This window comes from Salmo salar, chromosome ssa01 (assembly GCF_905237065.1).
Source record: "Salmo salar chromosome ssa01, Ssal_v3.1, whole genome shotgun sequence".
Classification (NCBI taxonomy): domain Eukaryota; kingdom Metazoa; phylum Chordata; class Actinopteri; order Salmoniformes; family Salmonidae; genus Salmo; species Salmo salar.
The window spans coordinates 16,942,720-16,960,888 of record NC_059442.1 but is presented as its reverse complement, the minus strand read 5'-3'; the positions used below and the strand labels follow the sequence as shown (position 1 = coordinate 16,960,888).

The window sequence follows — 18,169 nt, the reverse complement described above, 5'->3', positions numbered from 1 at the left end:
ATGTGGCCCTAGTTGATTTTAGCAGTTCGAGATATAAATGGCCAGAGATAAGGTTCTGACCACACTGGTAGTGAATGTCAGTTTGTGTTCTAATGTCTCATTTATAAAAGAAGTGTATATTTCTATTGCACGGTCCAAAGCCAGACTTTTTCGATGCGTAACGAATTGTGAAAAATCTTCGCTTCATATTGTCAATAATGACGGTAGACATTAGGCCACAGCGAGATATAAAAGCCATTGTATGGATGCACGGCTGTTATGTGGTAGGAGACTAAAGGATAAAAGCTGACTGCTTTATTCGTGTCATTACGGTAGGGCTATATTACTGCCCTTGGCAAGCTCTCAGCAGCAGCACAGATGTCAGTAGTGGGACGTGCTTAGAAAGGGTGCGGGCTTGGCGCAGTGGAAATTATAGGCGACTGCTATCACCAAGTCGGCCATCTGTACACTGGGCTTTTATCTTCGTGTTTCGAATTTCAAAAACACAGTCGACAATAGGGATTTTTATCGAATTGTATCGATATTTATTTAATAATTTAATAGCACAATGAGCTCTATCAACGTGAAGAAATTAAAGGTAAACGAGTTGAAGGACGAGTTGAAGAAGAGGCAGCTGTCGGACAAGGGGCTGAAGGCGGATCTTATGGACCGGCTGCAGGCCGCGCTGAATGAAGAGGCTCTAGCCGGAGGAGCAGAGACCGGGGAGAACGGCGGCCAAGGCGAAGGGGCTGTCGGCCTGAATGACATGGGCGAGGAGGACTTGGCTGAAGACCTGGTTGAGGAGAGGATGGAGGCGGACGGAGTAGAGGATGAAGATAAGTGCGAAGGGAAAGCAGAGAAAGAATGCGCCAATATCGACGATGATATGGGGGAAGAGGAGGATGCGGGAGTAGATATGGATAAATCGGACGAGGATGAAGATGCTCTACTGAAAGAAGAGGAGGATGATGATGATGAGGAGATGGATAAATTCGATGATGATGATGCTGCACTAGGGACTCTCCCTCGAGAGGGTAAGCGATGCAAGCCAGCTAATCGACCCTGCTGCCATGGTTGCAGCAGCGGCTAGAGTTCACGTCTTGCATGACAGTTCAGAATCAAAGATAGGTCAACTGGTTAGCCTGCTAAGCTTGCCAGTTAGGTCGGAACTTCTGCGAGGATTCATGTAGCTAGCTAATTGTAGACAATAAGCTTTTGTACGGCTGCAATTGACAGGTGTATGTTTTTACGCAATGGTTTTGTGTTCCGGGTTTGCATTTCTTCAAGCGGCAGACAAAGATGCTCTTGCCGGTGTGCAGATTGTCGTTGGCTAGCTAGCTACCATTAGCTGCTAAAGTGCAAACAGTGGCTCCTACTGGCGAGAGAGAACGCGGCAGGCTGACTATCTTTTCCGTGAGACGGTTTGTTTTTCCATAGGTATAAATACGTCTATGCGCATAGCCTAGTTTAATAACGTTGGTTTTAGGAAATGTGGAAGACAAGTTATCTAGCTAGCTGTCAGTCGTATCTAGCTTTATTTTTTTATTTTTTTTATTTTTAACATTTTATCAACAAGGTACTAAGTTAATATTTGGTCAAGGCTGCCATGGCTGTAGAAACTGAAAATGTGTGGTGCTTCACACACATCAATATCCATTGATATTGGAGGGGGGGTACTAACTGGTATTAAAGGGGGTATTGTTATTGCTCTTGATGGTTCCTTGTTATTCATGGACCAGATCACCATATTTGTAATTATTTTCAGATCTACCCTTACCTTTGTAGTCCATACATTGCAACTCATGTAGATACCTGACAAATCAAAACACCTACCTAGCCACCTAGCTGAACTGTGTGGACCAACATGTAACATCTGGGTCCTACACTTGGGGGGCGGGACGCACCTCAATACCTGCTTTGTTATTGTTTTATTTCCAAAGGGGATGCGGACAAAGACACGAGCGCTGAGCAGAAGAATAAGAAGGGTGTTAAGAGACGCCGGGAGGAACATGGAAGGGGCTACTTTGAGTTTATTGAAGAAAGCAAGTACAGCCGGTAAGGATGGTGCAGTAGCTGGGTTAACCCTCGGTTAGCTCCGAGTCACCCTGGCCTGCACAACTGCCAGCTCTCTGCCTTATCGAACTGCTGTGTTGACATTAACAGCCAACACAGTCCTTAATGCTACCCCTGCTGCTAAGAAACATATTTTTTCCCATTTACCTCTACATGGGTATTACCTTACTAGAACCTGTTATTACTGAATACAGGGTTGACAATATGCATGCAAAGCCCAACTGTAGTGTAGATAATGGTGGTTGGTGCTATAGCTAGTTAGTGATAGGAATGGTTATGGGGTGGTCTGTGGGGATGCTATATTGAAGGGGACGGTCTGGATGCCGCTGGGAGGGTGCCTCACCCACACGCTGTGGGACAGTAGAGAGGCACGGTGGGACAAAGAAGGTGGGGGGGAGGGTTCTGTCTCTCTGTCGGTCCAGTTGTGTTAAACTTGGGCAACTTTTATATGCTTTATTTTTTCCCAATGGTAGAATGCAATAAGTGTGAGTGAGAGTGATTTGATTATTGGCCTCTAATATTGATTAAATTCTCTCCTTACAGGCCATTGTCTTTGATACATGTGTTATAAACGGCTTCACTGGTTAGCAGATATACAGCTATTCTGTAGCTCAACAAATCTGATGTCATTGTTTTTAGAACTTAATTTTAAACCTATATGATTCAGGATTTTTGAAAAATAACTCTGTCACACAGCTCTCCAAATGACAAACAGAGCTAAATAACTTGACAGTTTTCTAGTGTGGGCATCCTCATCTAAAGTATAGGAATTGTGTGTACGTTCTGTTGTTCTTGTGATGAGGTATGATCTTCCAACAACGTTCTATCACTTATATAGCCTCCCAAGAGAGGAAATGCATATCCAATGATACATTGACATTGGTGAACTTTAGGTGATGTTCCCGACTAATTTGTTTTATCACACCCTGCAGTTTCAGACTGAAGAATGTTACAACTTTAACTCAATTGTTGATAAATCCTGCCAGAACTGGTCAAAATGTAGGCTAGTGCAGTCTTTCCTCGAGATTATTCTCTAGTTGAGACTGAAAGGCCCCGATAGCAACATTTACACCTTCATGCACCAAAGTAGTTAATTGAAACCCATACAATGATAGGTTTTGTTTTAAATTCTGAGAGTGGTTTGATTTATTAGGATCCCCATTCGCCGACACCAATGGCGACAGATAGTCTTACTGGGGTCCAACAAATAACAAAAAAGACATTACAGACAAAAGACAATTTGGAATATCCAACACGTTTCTTATAAAAACAAGAAGTGACGCAGTCAGTCTTTCCTCAACTCTTAACCAAGAGAGACTGGCATACATAGTATTAATATTAGCCATCTGATTACAATGAAGAGCAAGACGTGTCGTTCTTTCTGGGCCAGCTGCAGCTTAACTAGGTCTTCTTTGCAGCACTTGACCATATGACTGGACAATAATCGTAGCTGTTTACATACCACCACAGTCAGAGGCTGGACTAAGACCGCATTGAATGAGCTGTATTCTGCCATAAGCAAACAAGAAAACGCTCACCCAGAGGCGGTGCTCCTAGTAGCCGGGGATTTTAATGCAGGGAAACTTAAATTTGTTTTACCTCATTTCTATCAGCATGTTAAATGTTTAACCATAGCGGGAGAAAAACTCTGGACCACCTTTACTCCACACACAGAGACCCATACAAAGCTCTCCCTTACCCTCCATTTGGAAAATCTGACCATAATTCTATCCTCCTGATTCCTGCTTACAAGCAAAAATTAAAGCAGGAAGCACCAGTGACTAGATCAATAAAAAAGTGGTCAGATGAAACAGATGCTAAGCTACAGGACTGTTTTGCTAGCACAGACTGGAATATGTTCCGGGATTCCTCCGATGGCATTGAGGAGTACACCACATCAGTCATTGGCTTCATCAATAAGTGTATCGATGACATCGTCCCCACAGTGACTGTACGTACATACCCCAACTAGAAGCCATGGATTACAGGCAACATCCGCACTGAGCTAAAAGCTAGAGCTGACGCTTTCAAGGAGCGGGACTTTAACCCGGAAGCTTATAAGAAATCCCGCCCTCAGACGAACCATCAAACAGGAAAAGCATCAATACAGGACTAAGATCGAATCATACTACACCGGCACTGACGCTTGTCGGATGTGGCAGGGCTTGCAAACCATTACAGACTACAAAGGGAAGCACAGCCGAGAGCTGCCCAGTGACACGAGCCTACCAGGCGAGCTAAACTACTTCTATGCTCGCTTTAAGGCAAATAACACTGAAACATGCATGAGAGCACCAGCTGTTCTGGAAGACTGTGTGATCACACTCTCCGCAGCCAATGTGAGTAAGACCTTTAAACAGGTCAACATTCACAAGGCCGCAGGGCCAGACGGATTACCAGGACGTGTACTGCGAGCATGTGCTGACCAACTGGCAAGTGTCTTCACTGACATTTTCAACCTCTCCCTGATGATGCAATCTCTATTGCACTCCACACTGCCCTTTCCCACCTGGACAAAAGGAACACCTATGTGAGAATGCTATTCATTGACTACAGCTCAGCGTTCAACACCATATTGCCCTCAAAGCTCATCAATAAGCTAAGGACCCTGGGACTAAACACCTCCCTCTGCAACTGGATCCTGGACTTCATGACGTGTCGCCCCCAGGTGGTAAGGGTAGGTAACAACACATCCGCCACGCTGATCCACAACACAGGGGCCCCTCACGTGGGGTGCGTGCTCAGTCCCCTCCTGTACTCCCTGTTCACTCATGCCTGCATGGCCAGGCACGACTCCAACTCCATCATTAAGTTTGCCGATGACACAACAGTGGTAGGCCTAATCAACGACGAGGCATGGCCTCACCTGGCCGTGTGGTGCCAGGACAACAACCTCTCCCTCAACGTGATCAAAACAAAGGAGATGATTGTGGACTACAGGAAAAAGAGGACCGAGTACGCCCCCATTCACGGGGCTGCAGTGGAGCAGGTTGAGATCACCAACAAACTAACATGGTCCAAGCACACCAAGATAGTTGTGAAGAGGGCACGACAAAACCTATACCCCCTCAGGAGACTGAAAAGATCTGGCATGGGTCCTGAGATCCTCAAAAGGTTCTACAGCTGTACCAATGAGAGCATCCTGACTGGTTGTATCACTGCCTGGTATGGCAACTGCTCGGCCTCTAACAGCAAGGCACTACAGAGGGTAGTGTGAACGGCCCAGTACATCACTGGAGTCAAGCTTCCTGCCATCCAGGACCTCTATACCAGGCGGTGTCAGAGGAAGGCCCTAAAAATTGTCAAAGACTCCAGCTACCCTAGTCATAGACTGTTCTCTCTGCTACCGCACGGCAAGCGGTACCGGAGCGCTAAGTCTAGGTCCAAGAGGCTTCAAAACAGCTTTTACCCCCAAGCCATAAGACTCCTGAACACCTAATCAAATGGCTACCCAAACTATTTGCACCCCCCCCCTTTTGCTATTCTCTGTTGTTGTCATCTATGCATAGTCACTTTAATAACTCTACCTACATGTACATAATACCTCAACTAACTGGTGCCCCCGCACATTGACTCTGTACTGGTACCCCCCCTGTATATAGTCTCACTATTGTTATTTTACTGCTGCTCTTTAATGTTACTTTTATTTCTTATTCTTATCTGTATTTTTTTTAAATGCATTGTTGGTTAGGGGCTCATAAGTAAGCATTTCACTGTAAGGTCCACACCTGTTGTATTCGGCGCATGTTGTAATGAACACGAGGGGAGACAGAGAGCTGGTTTCAAGCGCAGGGCGCAGCAGGTGTTTGATGCAAAGGACCAGAGGAGGAGGCAGGTAGCTGGGTCCAGGGGCAGGCAGAAGGTCATACACAGGGGTCCAAAAGGGCAACAGTACAGGCAGGGAAAAGGCTAGTATGGTAGTCCGGGAGATCAGGCAATAGGTAGATAACAGGAAATCCGATAGGCTGAAGTACAGGAAGGGAATAGACAAAAGGCGTCGTTAGTGAGGCAGGCAAAAACTTTCATATTCGGGAGGAGTAAATCATGGGGAAAACAGAGCTCCGAAAGCCATATGTCACAAAACAAACAATACCTCACGGTGATGGGGTGCAAAGAACTGAAGTAAATAGTGTGTGATAATGACATACGTGTGTGTGAACAGGTGATTAGAATTCAGGTGATTGGAATCTGGAGAGTGAGCTGCGTTCAGGGGATTTAGGTGTTTGAGGGTGTGAGTTGGAAGCAGACGTTACACATGAGACTAATAATATTTGATTTGATAATCATGATAAGATAAAACTAGAGCCTGCAGGACGTGCTTTGTCGAGTGTGGTGTCAAAAAAGCAGATCATCTCTTTATTACGGACAGCACGCTCCCCATCTTTACAACCATTGAATCTATATGTTTTGAGAATGACTGTTTACAATCTAAGGTAACACCAAGTAATTTAGTCTCCTCAACTTGTTCAACAGCCATACCATTCATTACCAGATTCAGCTGACGTCTAGACCTTAGGGAATGATTTGTACCAAATGCAATGCTCTTAATTTTAGAGATGTTCAGGACCAGTGTATTACTGGCCACCCATTCCCAAACAGACTGCCACTCTTTGTTAAGGGTTTCAGTGACCTCATTAGCTGTGGTTGCTCATGCATATATGGTTGAATCATTAGCTGGGATTGCTGATGCATATATGGTTGAATCATCAGCACATGGACACACATGCTTTGTTTAATGCCAGTGGCAGGTCATTTGTAAAAAATAGAAAAGAGTAAAGGGCCTAGAGAGCTGCCCTGTGGTACACCACACTTTACATGTTTGACATTAGAGAAGCTTCCATTAGGAATACGCTATTAGATGGATAGCTCTGAATCCACGATATGGTGGAGGTTGGAAAGCCATAACACATGTTTTCTCAACAACAATAATATCAAAGGCTGCACTGAAAGTACAGTACAGCTCCCACAATCTTCTTATCAATTTCTTTCAACCAATCATCAGTCATTTGTGCCAGTGCAGTACATGTTGAGTGCCCTTCTCTATAAATATGCTGAAAGTCTGTTGTTAATTTGTTTACAGTGAAATGGCATTGTATTTGTTCAAACACAATTCTTTCCAACAATTTGCTAAGAGCTGGCATTAAGCTGATAGGTCTGCTGTTAGAACCAGTAAAGGCCGCTTTACCACTCTTGGGTAGTGGAATGACTTTGGCTTCCATCCAGGCCTGAGGACAAAGACTTTCCTCTAGGCTCAGATTAAAGATATGACAGATAGGAGTGGCTATAGAGTCAACTACCATCCTCAGTAGCTTTCCATCCAAGTTGTCAATACCAAGAGGTTTGTCATTATTGATCGATAACAATCATGTTTTTAGTCACCTCTCCCACGCTAATTTTACAAAATTCAAACTTGCAATGCTTTTCTTTCATTATCTGTTTTTTTTATACATGAGTAAGATGGCTCACTGTTCGTTGTTGGCATTTCCTGCCTAAGTTTTCCCACTTGAGTGAGAGACATGTCCCTCCAGTGTCCTCCCCGGGCTGACCCTTCACCCCTTCATCTTCTCTCTTCCAGGGCCAAGTCCCCCCAGCCCCCCCTGGAGGAAGAGGACGAGGAGTTTGACGACAGCACTGTCTGCCTGGACACCTGTGAGTACACACACACACAGACCTGTCCACATGTGAGTATACACCTGTCCACATGTGAGTACACACCTGTCCACATGTGAGTACACACCTGTCCACATGTGAGTACGTACACACACACCTGTCTACATGTGAGTACACACACCTGACCACCTGTGAGTACACACACACAGACCTGACCACATGTGACTACACACCTGACCACCTGTGAGTACACACACACAGACCTGACCACATGTGACTGGATAGCTGTGGGTAGAATTTGTACAATTATTGAATAACACCTGCAGCAGTGCACATCTTTTAGTTGAACTGTGAAGTTCACAAGTGTGTGTGTGTGTGTGTGTGTGTGACCATAGATAACAGTGACCTGCACTTCAAGGTGTCCCGGGACCGTTATAGCGCGTCATCCCTCACCATGGAGAGCTTTGCCTACCTGTGGGCTGGAGGCAGGGCTTCCTACGGAGTAGCTCAGGGCAAGGCCTGCTTTGAGATGAAGGTGAGGAGAGATATCATCATCATCATCATCATCAACAACACACACACACACGTGGTCAATCAATCGATCAAGTTTATTTTATAAATACCTTTTTACATCAGCAGTTGTCACAAAGTGCTTTACGGATACTCAGCCTAAAACTACTGATGATGATGATGATGGTCATGACAAAACACACACACACACACACACACACACACACCTCACCCTCGGTGTGTTCTCCCCAGATCATTGAGAAGATCCCAGTGAAACATATCTCCAGTAAAGGCATGGACATCCACGAGGTTCTGGTGGGCTGGTCACTAGCCAATGGAACACTGTTACTGGGTGAGTGAACCATTAGACCAACCAATATAATTCAGTGGACTCCTGATATATGCTAAGGATAACCCCAGGTGTGTTGTGCTGTTGTATGGTAACTCCTTGTCTGACTGTGTGTCTGTCTGCTTTGACGTCCTCAGGAGAAGAGGAACACTCGTATGCCTTCTCTGCCAAAGGGAAGAAAACCACCAACTGTGTCACAGAAGACTTCGGAGAGTGCTTCGATGAAAACGATGTCGTCGGGTGCCTAATTGTAAGATATTTTAATGATCCCTTTTGTTTGTCACATTTCGCTCAAAGAGCTAAATAGACACTTTAGCCAGTTAAAAAATAAACATCAGCTAACAGATTAAACTGCTGCTGCTTTTTCCACTGATGTTGATGTTCGTCCTCTCTCCTGCAGAACTTTGAAGGCTCGGAGGTGGAGCTGTCGTTCAGTAAGAACGGTCAGGACCTTGGCGTGGCCTTCAAGGTGGACAAGGCATCTCTGGACGGACGGCCCCTCCTCCCTCACGTCCTCTGTCACAACTGTGCTGTGGAGTTCAACTTCGGCCAGAGGGAGGCGCCACTGTTTGTCCCACCGGCCGGCTACAGCTTCCTACAGCAGGTCCCTGTGGGCAAGAGGGTCCGAGGCCCCAAGGGGCCTGACACTAAGGATGACTGTGAGGTGAGTGCGTGCTGGTTTTCATGTTATTGAATGTCCATGTGGTATTTTCATAATTTCCATTTCCAACTCTGTATCCCACATTTGACAACACATGACTTTGTAGCCATGATCAAAATGTATCTTACTCTCCCAGGTGATCGTGATGGTAGGCCTGCCTGGCGCTGGGAAGACGACGTGGGTAACCAAGCACACTCAGGAGCACCCTGGGAAATACAACATCCTGGGAACCAACACCATCCTGGAGAAGATGATGGTGAGTGATGCTAAAAGGGACAGGACAGTTCTGCAGTTCAGCTTAAAGGGACAGGACAGTTCTACAGTTCAGCTTAAAGGGACAGGACAGTTCTACAGTTCAGCTTAAAGGGACAGGACAGTTCTACAGTTCAGCTTAAAGGGACAGGACAGTTCTACAGTTCAGCTTAAAGGGACAGGACAGTTCTACAGTTCAGCTTAAAGGGACAGGACAGTTCAGCAGTTCAGCTTAAAGGGACAGGACAGTTCAGCAGTTCAGCTTAAAGGGACAGGACAGTTCAGCAGTTCAGCTTAAAGGGACAGGACAGTTCAGCAGTTCAGCTTAAAGGGACAGGACAGTTCAGCAGTTCAGCTTAAAGGGACAGGACAGTTCAGCTTAAAGGGACAGGACAGTTCAGCGGTTCAGCTTAAAGGGACAGGACAGTTCAGCAGTTCAGCTTAAAGGGACAGGACAGTTCAGCAGTTCAGCTTAAAGGGACAGGGCAGTTCAGCTTAAAGGGACAGAGCAGTTCAGCAGTTCAGCTTAAAGGGACAGGACAGTTCAGCTTAAAGGGACAGGACAGTTCAGCAGTTCAGCTTAAAGGGACAGGACCGTTCAGCAGTTCAGCTTAAAGGGACAGGGCAGTTCAGCTTAAAGGGACAGGACAGTTCAGCAGTTCAGCTTAAAGGGACAGGACAGTTCAGCGGTTCAGCTTAAAGGGACAGGACAGTTCTACGGTTCAGCTTAAAGGAACAGGACAGTTCAGCACTTCAGCTTAAAGGGACAGGAAAATTCTACAGTTCAGCAGTTCAGTTTAAAGGGACAGGACAATTCTACAATCCAGCAGTTCAGCTGAAAGGGACAGGACAGTTCTCCAATTCAGCAGTTCAGCTTAAAGGGACAGGACAGTTCTACAGTTCAGCAGTACAGTTTAAAGGAACAGGACAGTTCTACAATCCAGCAGTTCAGCTGAAAGAGACAAGACAGTTCTACAATTCAGCAGTTCAGCTTAAAGGGACAGGACAGTTCTACAGTTTAGCAGTACAGTTTAAAGGGACAGGACAGTTCTACAATTCCACAGTTCAGCTGAATGGGACAGGACATTTCACCTTAAAGAGATACCTCACCTTAAAGGGTCAGTTCAGGTTGAAGGGACAGCTCACCTTAAAGGGTCAGTTCAGGTTGAAGGGACAGCTCACCTTAAAGGGTCAGTTCAGGTTGAAGGGACAGCTCACCTTAAAGGGTCAGTTCAGGTTGAAGGGACAGCTCACCTTAAAGGGTCAGTTCAGCTCTTGAAGGGACAGCTCACCTTAAAGGGTCAGTTCAGGTTGAAGGGACAGCTCACCTTAAAGGGTCAGTTCAGGTTGAAGGGACAGCTCACCTTAAAGGGTCAGTTCAGCTCTTGAAGGGACAGCTCACCTTAAAGGGTCAGTTCAGGTTGAAGGGACAGCTCACCTTAAAGGGTCAGTTCAGGTTGAAGGGACAGCTCACCTTAAAGGGTCAGTTCAGGTTGAAGGGACAGTTCAGGTTGAAGGGACAGCTCACCTTAAAGGGTCAGTTCAGGTTGAAGGGACAGCTCACCTTAAAGGGTCAGTTCAGGTTGAAGGGACAGCTCACCTTAAAGGGTCAGTTCAGGTTGAAGGGACAGCTCACCTTAAAGGGTCAGTTCAGGTTGAAGGGACAGCTCACCTTAAAGGGTCAGTTCAGCTCTTGAAGGGACAGCTCACCTTAAAGGGTCAGTTCAGGTTGAAGGGACAGCTCACCTTAAAGGGTCAGTTCAGCGTTGAAGGGACAGTTCACCTTAAAGGGTCAGTTCAGCTTGAAGGGACAGCTCACCTTAAAGGGTCAGTTCAGGTTGAAGGGACAGCTCACCTTAAAGGGTCAGTTCAGGTTGAAGGGACAGCTCACCTTAAAGGGTCAGTTCAGGTTGAAGGGACAGCTCACCTTAAAGGGTCAGTTCAGGTTGAAGGGACAGCTCACCTTAAAGGGTCAGTTCAGGTTGAAGGGACAGCTCACCCCAAAGTCAGATGATTCCATACCTCAAAATTCTTTATTTTCCTTTGCCAGATCGCCAGTCTGAAACGCCAAATGAAGGATGTCACCAAACTCACCGCCATCTCCCAGCGTGCACCTCTTTTCCTGGGAAAATTCATTGAGATCGCTGCACGCAAAAAACGCAACTACATCCTTGACCAGGTAACCATGGTTACCCACATTGAAGCTTTTGTTTTTGTGTATTTGTTCAATTGTCGTTCTTTTTGAATATTTAGATGCCTTGTGAACAAACAACATTTGATTAAGCCAGCATCATCATGAGAAACAAATACTACTTTGTTGTATGGCAGTGTGAGAATGGAATGATTTCAGTAGGTGTATGGTTGGATATGACTTCAACCCTGGTACCTGTCTCTCTTCTCTCTCTTCTCTCTCTCTCTCTCTCTCTCTCTCTCTCTCTCTGCCAGACCAATGTGTCGGCCCCAGCCCAGAGGAGGAAGATGTGTCTGTTTGCAGGATTCCAGAGGAAGGCCGTGGTGGTGTGTCCTACTGATGACAACTACAAGCAGAGGACACAGAAGAAAGCCGAGACGGACGGTAAAGACGTCCCCGAGCACGCTGTACTCAAGATGAAAGGTGAGCTACAACAACCTAGAATACCTGACAGCCATAACACCTGTTACCTGTATCAATAACACATGAGAGCTTACATTACATTTGAGTCCTTTGGCAGACGCTTCTATCCGGGCTGACTGACTGATTTGTTAGGGGTTGATATATCTGGCTGTTTCCCTCCCGTCCTCCTGTAGGTATCTACACCCTGCCGGAGCCAGGGGATTGCTTCAGTGAGGTGAGCTTCGTGGAGCTGCAGAAGGACGAGGCCTCCAAGCTGCTGGACTTGTACAAGGAGGAGAGTCGCTCTGCCCTGCCCCCAGAGAAGAAGGCCAACCAGGGGGGCACGCCGCCCAAGAGAGGGGGCAGCCACCGCGGCCGTGGGGGCAGAGGGCAGGGGCAGTGGGGAGGAGGTCAGGGGCAGAGGGGGGGCAGAGGAGGCTTCCAGATCAGAGGCAACTTCAGGGGAGGTGAGCCGTGTGTATTTGACTCTGTAACTAACTATAATACTTGAGGTGTATGTTTGTGTACTTGGTATGTACAATATATATTGATCTGTGTGTTTGTCTCTGCCCAGGCCCAGGACCTCGTGGTGGATTCAGTCGTCCCCCCAGAGGTTTCCTCCCTCCTCCGGCCTTCCGAGGGGGCTTCTCCAACCGGGGCAACTTCAACAGGGGGAGTGGGGGCATGCCCAGCAGGGGGGGTGGACCCAGGGGGGGTCCTGGAAGGGGCAACATGGGGGGTAATAGGGGTGGCAATATGCACCGAGGCAGCATGACCCGCGGAGGAGGTGGAGGTGGAAGAGGACGTGGGGACAACAGGGGCAACTTCACACAGGTGGGTCACTAGTTACTATACTTGATAGTGTCCTTGACTGGGACTACAACGAGTCTGACTCTATCAGCTAGAGTGGATTGTTGGATTATTTCATTTCTATATAGTTTTCTGAATATAACAACAACATACAGTACATTTGTATAACCCACCAATTGTACTGGAGGTCAGCTGGCAGTCCCAGGTGTCTGATGGCTGTTGTGTTTTCCGCAGAAGTTCAGAGGCAGAGGAGGCAACAATCGCAGCTTCAACAAGAACAGCAACTTTGGCATGAACAAGGCCCAGGCCTTCAACCAGAGCTGGCAGCAGGGGGTATGTACTGCTCCTGATGTAGCTGGACGTAGCGCAGCAGAGGCTGGGAAATGTTTGCACCTTAGGACCAATGGAATGGTTCAAAACTCTTACCTTTAACTTCTGTCTTTCATCTTTAGTTCTGGAACCAGAAGCCATGGAGCCAACAGTACCACCCAGGATACTACTGAGCATGTGCGGTAGAGAGACTGACTGACAGCACACAGACACACCCCCTCACTACAAACCCCGTCCACCCTGGCGCATATGCGTCAACTCCCGTTACGCTCCATTTTACCTTCTCCCCATCCTCCTTTTCCTCTCCTCTTCCTTCGTTTTAGGAAGAAAGAGCATTCCACTGCTGACATCGACTGCCGGTTCTGAGACAAAGACGACAAACGCTTTCTGGGCTCCTTTACTTTCTGCGTTTTGATTTTGTATATTTGTATTGCTTTTACGTTTCAGAGCCGGAGCTCTCAAGCGTTCGCCTTCAGAAACCTTGGCTTTCATCCAGCATGTGATGTCTCTTAAAAAACTTTTCAGGGTTCTGTGTTTTTATCTGTAAAGATGTACTTTTTAATACAACGATCATGATGATGATGATAAATATTTCTTTCCGATGTTTTGCTTTATATTATGTTGTTTTATGTGTTTAAGAATCAGGAGAGGCTAGCTAGCACTCACTTTAGACACATGGCATTTGTGAGGTGTCGTAATTCTAGTCCTGCTGCAAATACGTTTGTTTCTAGTAAGTAAGGTGAAGTTTAAGCTGTAATAAAAAATGATATGCTTAAAAGATATATATAAAATAAATAAGTGTCATTTAACTAACAGACAGCCCACATAAACACAGGAATTGCTCTGGATGGTGCATCTTACTTGGTATGCGAATCCATATTTTTCAATGTCAAAGGTGTTAGAAAAGCCTTTGATATGAGAAGCACTGTCTCAGAGTAGCTGTCTTGTTAAAATGTCTTGCTATATCCTGCATCAGTGGCTCATACATCCAAGGCCGTCCTTCAGTAAGGCACTCGTTTATCTATCTTGAGTGGTCACATACTCAGTACTGCGTAGCAGATGGGCCATTCCATGACGCCTAGGGCGCGTTCAGTAGAGCACAACGTTATCTAACATTCAGATCAGGGATGGGCAACTGAAGGCCCTCGGACCAATTTCAAAATTTGGTTGTTGATCAGCAGTTTATTGTTTGTAATGTCAGTCACTGATAGTCACTCAATTAGCCCATGTCAGCTAAAATGTTTTAGATTGGAAAATGAGTCTAGCGGCCAGCTATCTAAACTTGTAGTAATCATGGTTGAATTACCTCCCGGAGGGCCCCCATGGATTTTGTTAGTCAGTCTCACTCAGATATCATATTAAAAACAGCTAATTTTCCTCTCCGCCCCATGGCAAAATGAATAGATTGGCATGAAATCAGTTATAAAATTGCAAAATGTTCTCTACACCCCATGGCTAAATGTGTAGAATGGCACGAAATTAGGATCACTCTGGGATAGAACTGTCCTGAATAGAGCTGACATGATTCCTTACACTACGTGTCGGAGAGGCAGGTTTGTTCTACGCAGTCATTTTTTTTATAGCCGATGGGGGTGGGGGTCACAAAAAAGCTGAACTCAGCATGAGGGGCCACAGTTCCATTCAAGAAGTACAACAAAAACCACAGTTTTACATCAATGTGTTCTCTCCAATAAACAATTATTTGAAAAATGGGTTTTAAGTGCCAACATTAAACATTTCACTCTTGGACTTACATGATCAACCTGGTCCTTAGCAGGTTTGTCTGAGTGAACCCAGCTTAAAGCACTTAAAGATACTACACAGCAATGTAAAAACATTACTGTGTAGAACAAACCTACCTTTCAGACACTTAGTGTAAGGAATAATGTCCGCTCCATTCATGAGTTCTATCTGCAACGTTCAGTATATTGCATCCTCCTGAACATGACCCTGTTTTCAACACCACTGATAACCTACTGTTAGCAGAAGAACTAGGAGTTCTCCTCACCACCTCTGATAACCTACTGTTAGCAGTAGAACTAGGAGTTCTCCTCACCACCTCTGATAACCTACTGTTAGCAGTAGAACTAGGAGTTCTCCTCACCACCTCTGATAACCTACTGTTAGCAGTAGAACTAGGAGTTCTCCTCACCACTCTCTTAGAAAATATTCTACTTACCACCTCTGATAACCTACTGTTAGCAGAAGAACTAGGAGTTCTCTCACCACCTCTGATAACCTACTGTTAGCAGTATTAATTATAATATAGCAAAGTTCCTCACCACCTCTGATAACCTACTGTTAGCAGAAGAACTATGAGTTCTCACCACCTCTGATAACCTACTGTTAGCAGTAGAACTAGGAGTTCTCACCACCACTGATAACCTTCTGTTAGCAGTAGAACTAGGAGTTCTCACCACCACTGATAACCTTCTGTTAGCAATAGAACTAGGAAGTTGGCGCTAAAGGCTCAAATCCCTTTGGTAAGGCCTAGAAGGCCCCATATTGACAGTGACACAGTCCAACAAATAGACATGCTTTTATCCTACAGTATGATGCTTTAAAGTGCTTAAGATTCCATAGTAATGTAATTTAAGTAACGATTTAAGGCCTTTAGTTGTTTATTGTAAATACTTTTGCAATTAATTTGATTGTAGAACTGTTATAAAAGGTAGTCCTTTTTTTGTGGATGGGGGTCATTTTTGTTGGTTTTATTTTTTCAACTGTCAAGGTGCGTACTTTTCATTGACATTTGGAAATCAAATTGTCTTGAATCAGTGCTTTTTGTGAGTTCCACTGGAATATTTAAGCTGGGCTCATTCAGACAACGCTGCTAAGGACCAGATTGATCATGTAAATCCAAGAGTGAAATGTTTCAATAGGGGAGCACCCTGTGTATGTTGTGTGTGTGTTTACTGTTTGTCTACTAATTGCATATTGGAGAGAACCACAATGGTATACAACTGTTGTTTCTGTTGTATTTATTGAATTGAACTGTAGATTAGGCCTAAATGTATTTTGGGACCAACACAGTGGAATAACCCTGACTTCTCAGAGAAGCATTTAAATCAGGCTGAAGTAAATGTTAATACTGTCTACTGTTTCAGCAGTCGTGTGGTACATAGCCTAGAGTGGGTTGGTGTGTTGAAAGAGTTATTATTGTCAACTCTCATCTTTTTACTCTGTGTATAAGCTGTATAAACTGACTGACAAAGGCTCATTATTGAAGGTGCCTTCAGAAGAAATTGTTACCCCTGGACTTATTCCACATTTTGTTGTGTTACCGCCTGAATTCAAAATGGATTAAATACATTTTTGAAGCTCACCCATCTACACACAATACCCCATAATGACAAAGTGAAAACCATGTTTTTAGAAATGTTTGCAAATTTATTGAAAATTAAATACAGAAAAATCGCATTTAGATAAGTATTCACACCCCTGAGTCAATACTTTGTAGAACCTTTGGCAGTAATTACAGCTGTGAGTCTTTCTAGGTAAGTCTCTAACGGCTTTCCACACTTGGTTGAGCAACATTTTTATTTATTTATTTTATGTAAACTTTATTTAACTAGGCAAGTCAGTTAAGAAGAAAATCTTATTTACAATGACGGCTTATCCCCCCGGCCAAACTCGGACGACACTGGGCCAATTGTGCGCCGCCCTATGAGCCTCCCAATCGCGGCCGGTTGTGATACAGCCTGGAATCAAACCAGGGTCTGTAGTGACGCCTCTAGCACTGAGATGCAGTGCCTTAGACCGCTGCGCCAGTTGGGAGCGCCAGTTGGGAGCCCCATTTGCCCATTATTCTTTTCAAAATTCTTCAAGCGCTGTCAAATTGGTTGTTGATCATTGCTAAACAACCATTTTCAGGTCTGGCCATATATTTTCAAGTCAATTTAAGTCAAAACTGTAACTTGGCCACTCAGGAACATTCACTGTCTTCTTGGTAAGCAACTTCAGTGTTGATTTGGCCTTGAATTTTAGGTTATTGTACTGCTGAAAGGTGAATTCATCTTCCAGTGTCTGGTGGAAAGCAGACTGAAGCAGGTTTTCCTCTTTGCCTGTGCTTAGCTCCATTCTGTTTATTTTTTTACCCTGAAAGACTCGTCAGTCCTTAATGATTACAAGCATACCTGTAACATGATGCAGCCACCACTATGCTTGAAAATATGAAGAGTGGTAAACACTTTGTATTCAGGACAAACATAATACTTTTTATTCAGGACAAATAAAGTGAATTGCTTTGCCACATTTTTTGCAGTATTACTTTAGTGCTTTGTTGCAAACAGGATGCATTTAAAAAAAAAAATCTGTACAGGCTTCCTTCTTTTCACGCTGTCATTTAGGTTAGTATTGTGGAGTAACCACAATGTTGTTGATCCATCCTCAGTTTTCTCCTATCACAGCCATTAAACTCTGTAACTGTTTTAAAGTCACCATTGGCCTCATGGTGAAATCCCTGACCGGTTACCTTTCTCTCCGGCTAGTGAGTTAGGAAGAACGCCTGTATCTTTCTAATGACTGGGTGTAATGATAAACCATCTAAAGTGTAATTAATAACTTCACCATGCTCAAAGGGATATTCAATGTCTGCTTTTTTTCTTTTTTACCCTTCTACCAATAGGTGCCCTTCTTTGCGAAGCATTGGAAAACCTCCCTGGTCTTTGTGGTTGAATCTGGGTTTGAAATTCACTGCTCGACTGAGGGACAGATAATTGCATGTGTGGTGTACAGAGATGAGGTAGTCATTAAAAAATTATGTTAAACACTGTTATTGCACACAGAGTGAGTCCAGAGTGACTTGTTAAGCAAATTTGTACTCCTGAACTTACTTAGGCTTGCTATAACCAAGGGATTGAATACTTATTGACTCAAGACATTTCAACTTTACATTTTTAAGTCATTTGTAAACATTTTGAAAAACACAATTCCACTTTGACATTTTGGGGTATTGTGTGTAGGCCTGTGAATACTTTCTTAGGGTACTGTAGTATTATGA

The 18,169-nt window shown here is 44.8% G+C and overlaps 1 protein-coding gene and 1 long non-coding RNA gene across 2 annotated transcripts; one reads left to right on the top strand and one right to left on the bottom strand.

Annotated features, from left to right (window-relative positions):
• Positions 1–281: 281 nt before the first annotated feature.
• Positions 282–13,781, top strand: hnrnpua (heterogeneous nuclear ribonucleoprotein Ua). Its single transcript, XM_014139454.2, has 14 exons — positions 282–1,013; positions 1,920–2,034; positions 7,628–7,701; positions 8,058–8,197; positions 8,425–8,524; positions 8,659–8,771; positions 8,922–9,185; positions 9,319–9,438; positions 11,485–11,613; positions 11,880–12,048; positions 12,222–12,494; positions 12,602–12,861; positions 13,072–13,170; positions 13,290–13,781. Exons 1-14 carry the CDS (start codon positions 548–550, stop codon positions 13,338–13,340), a joined length of 2,373 nt encoding a protein of 790 aa, XP_013994929.1. The 5' UTR covers positions 282–547; the 3' UTR covers positions 13,341–13,781.
• Positions 13,782–15,112: 1,331 nt separating this feature from the next.
• LOC106568847 (uncharacterized) lies at positions 15,113–15,674 on the bottom strand. Its single transcript, XR_006769104.1, has 3 exons — positions 15,598–15,674; positions 15,463–15,552; positions 15,113–15,284 (listed from the first exon to the last, which is right to left on the bottom strand). It is a non-coding gene; the product is annotated as an uncharacterized lncRNA (long non-coding RNA).
• Between the last annotated feature and the right edge of the window lie 2,495 nt (positions 15,675–18,169).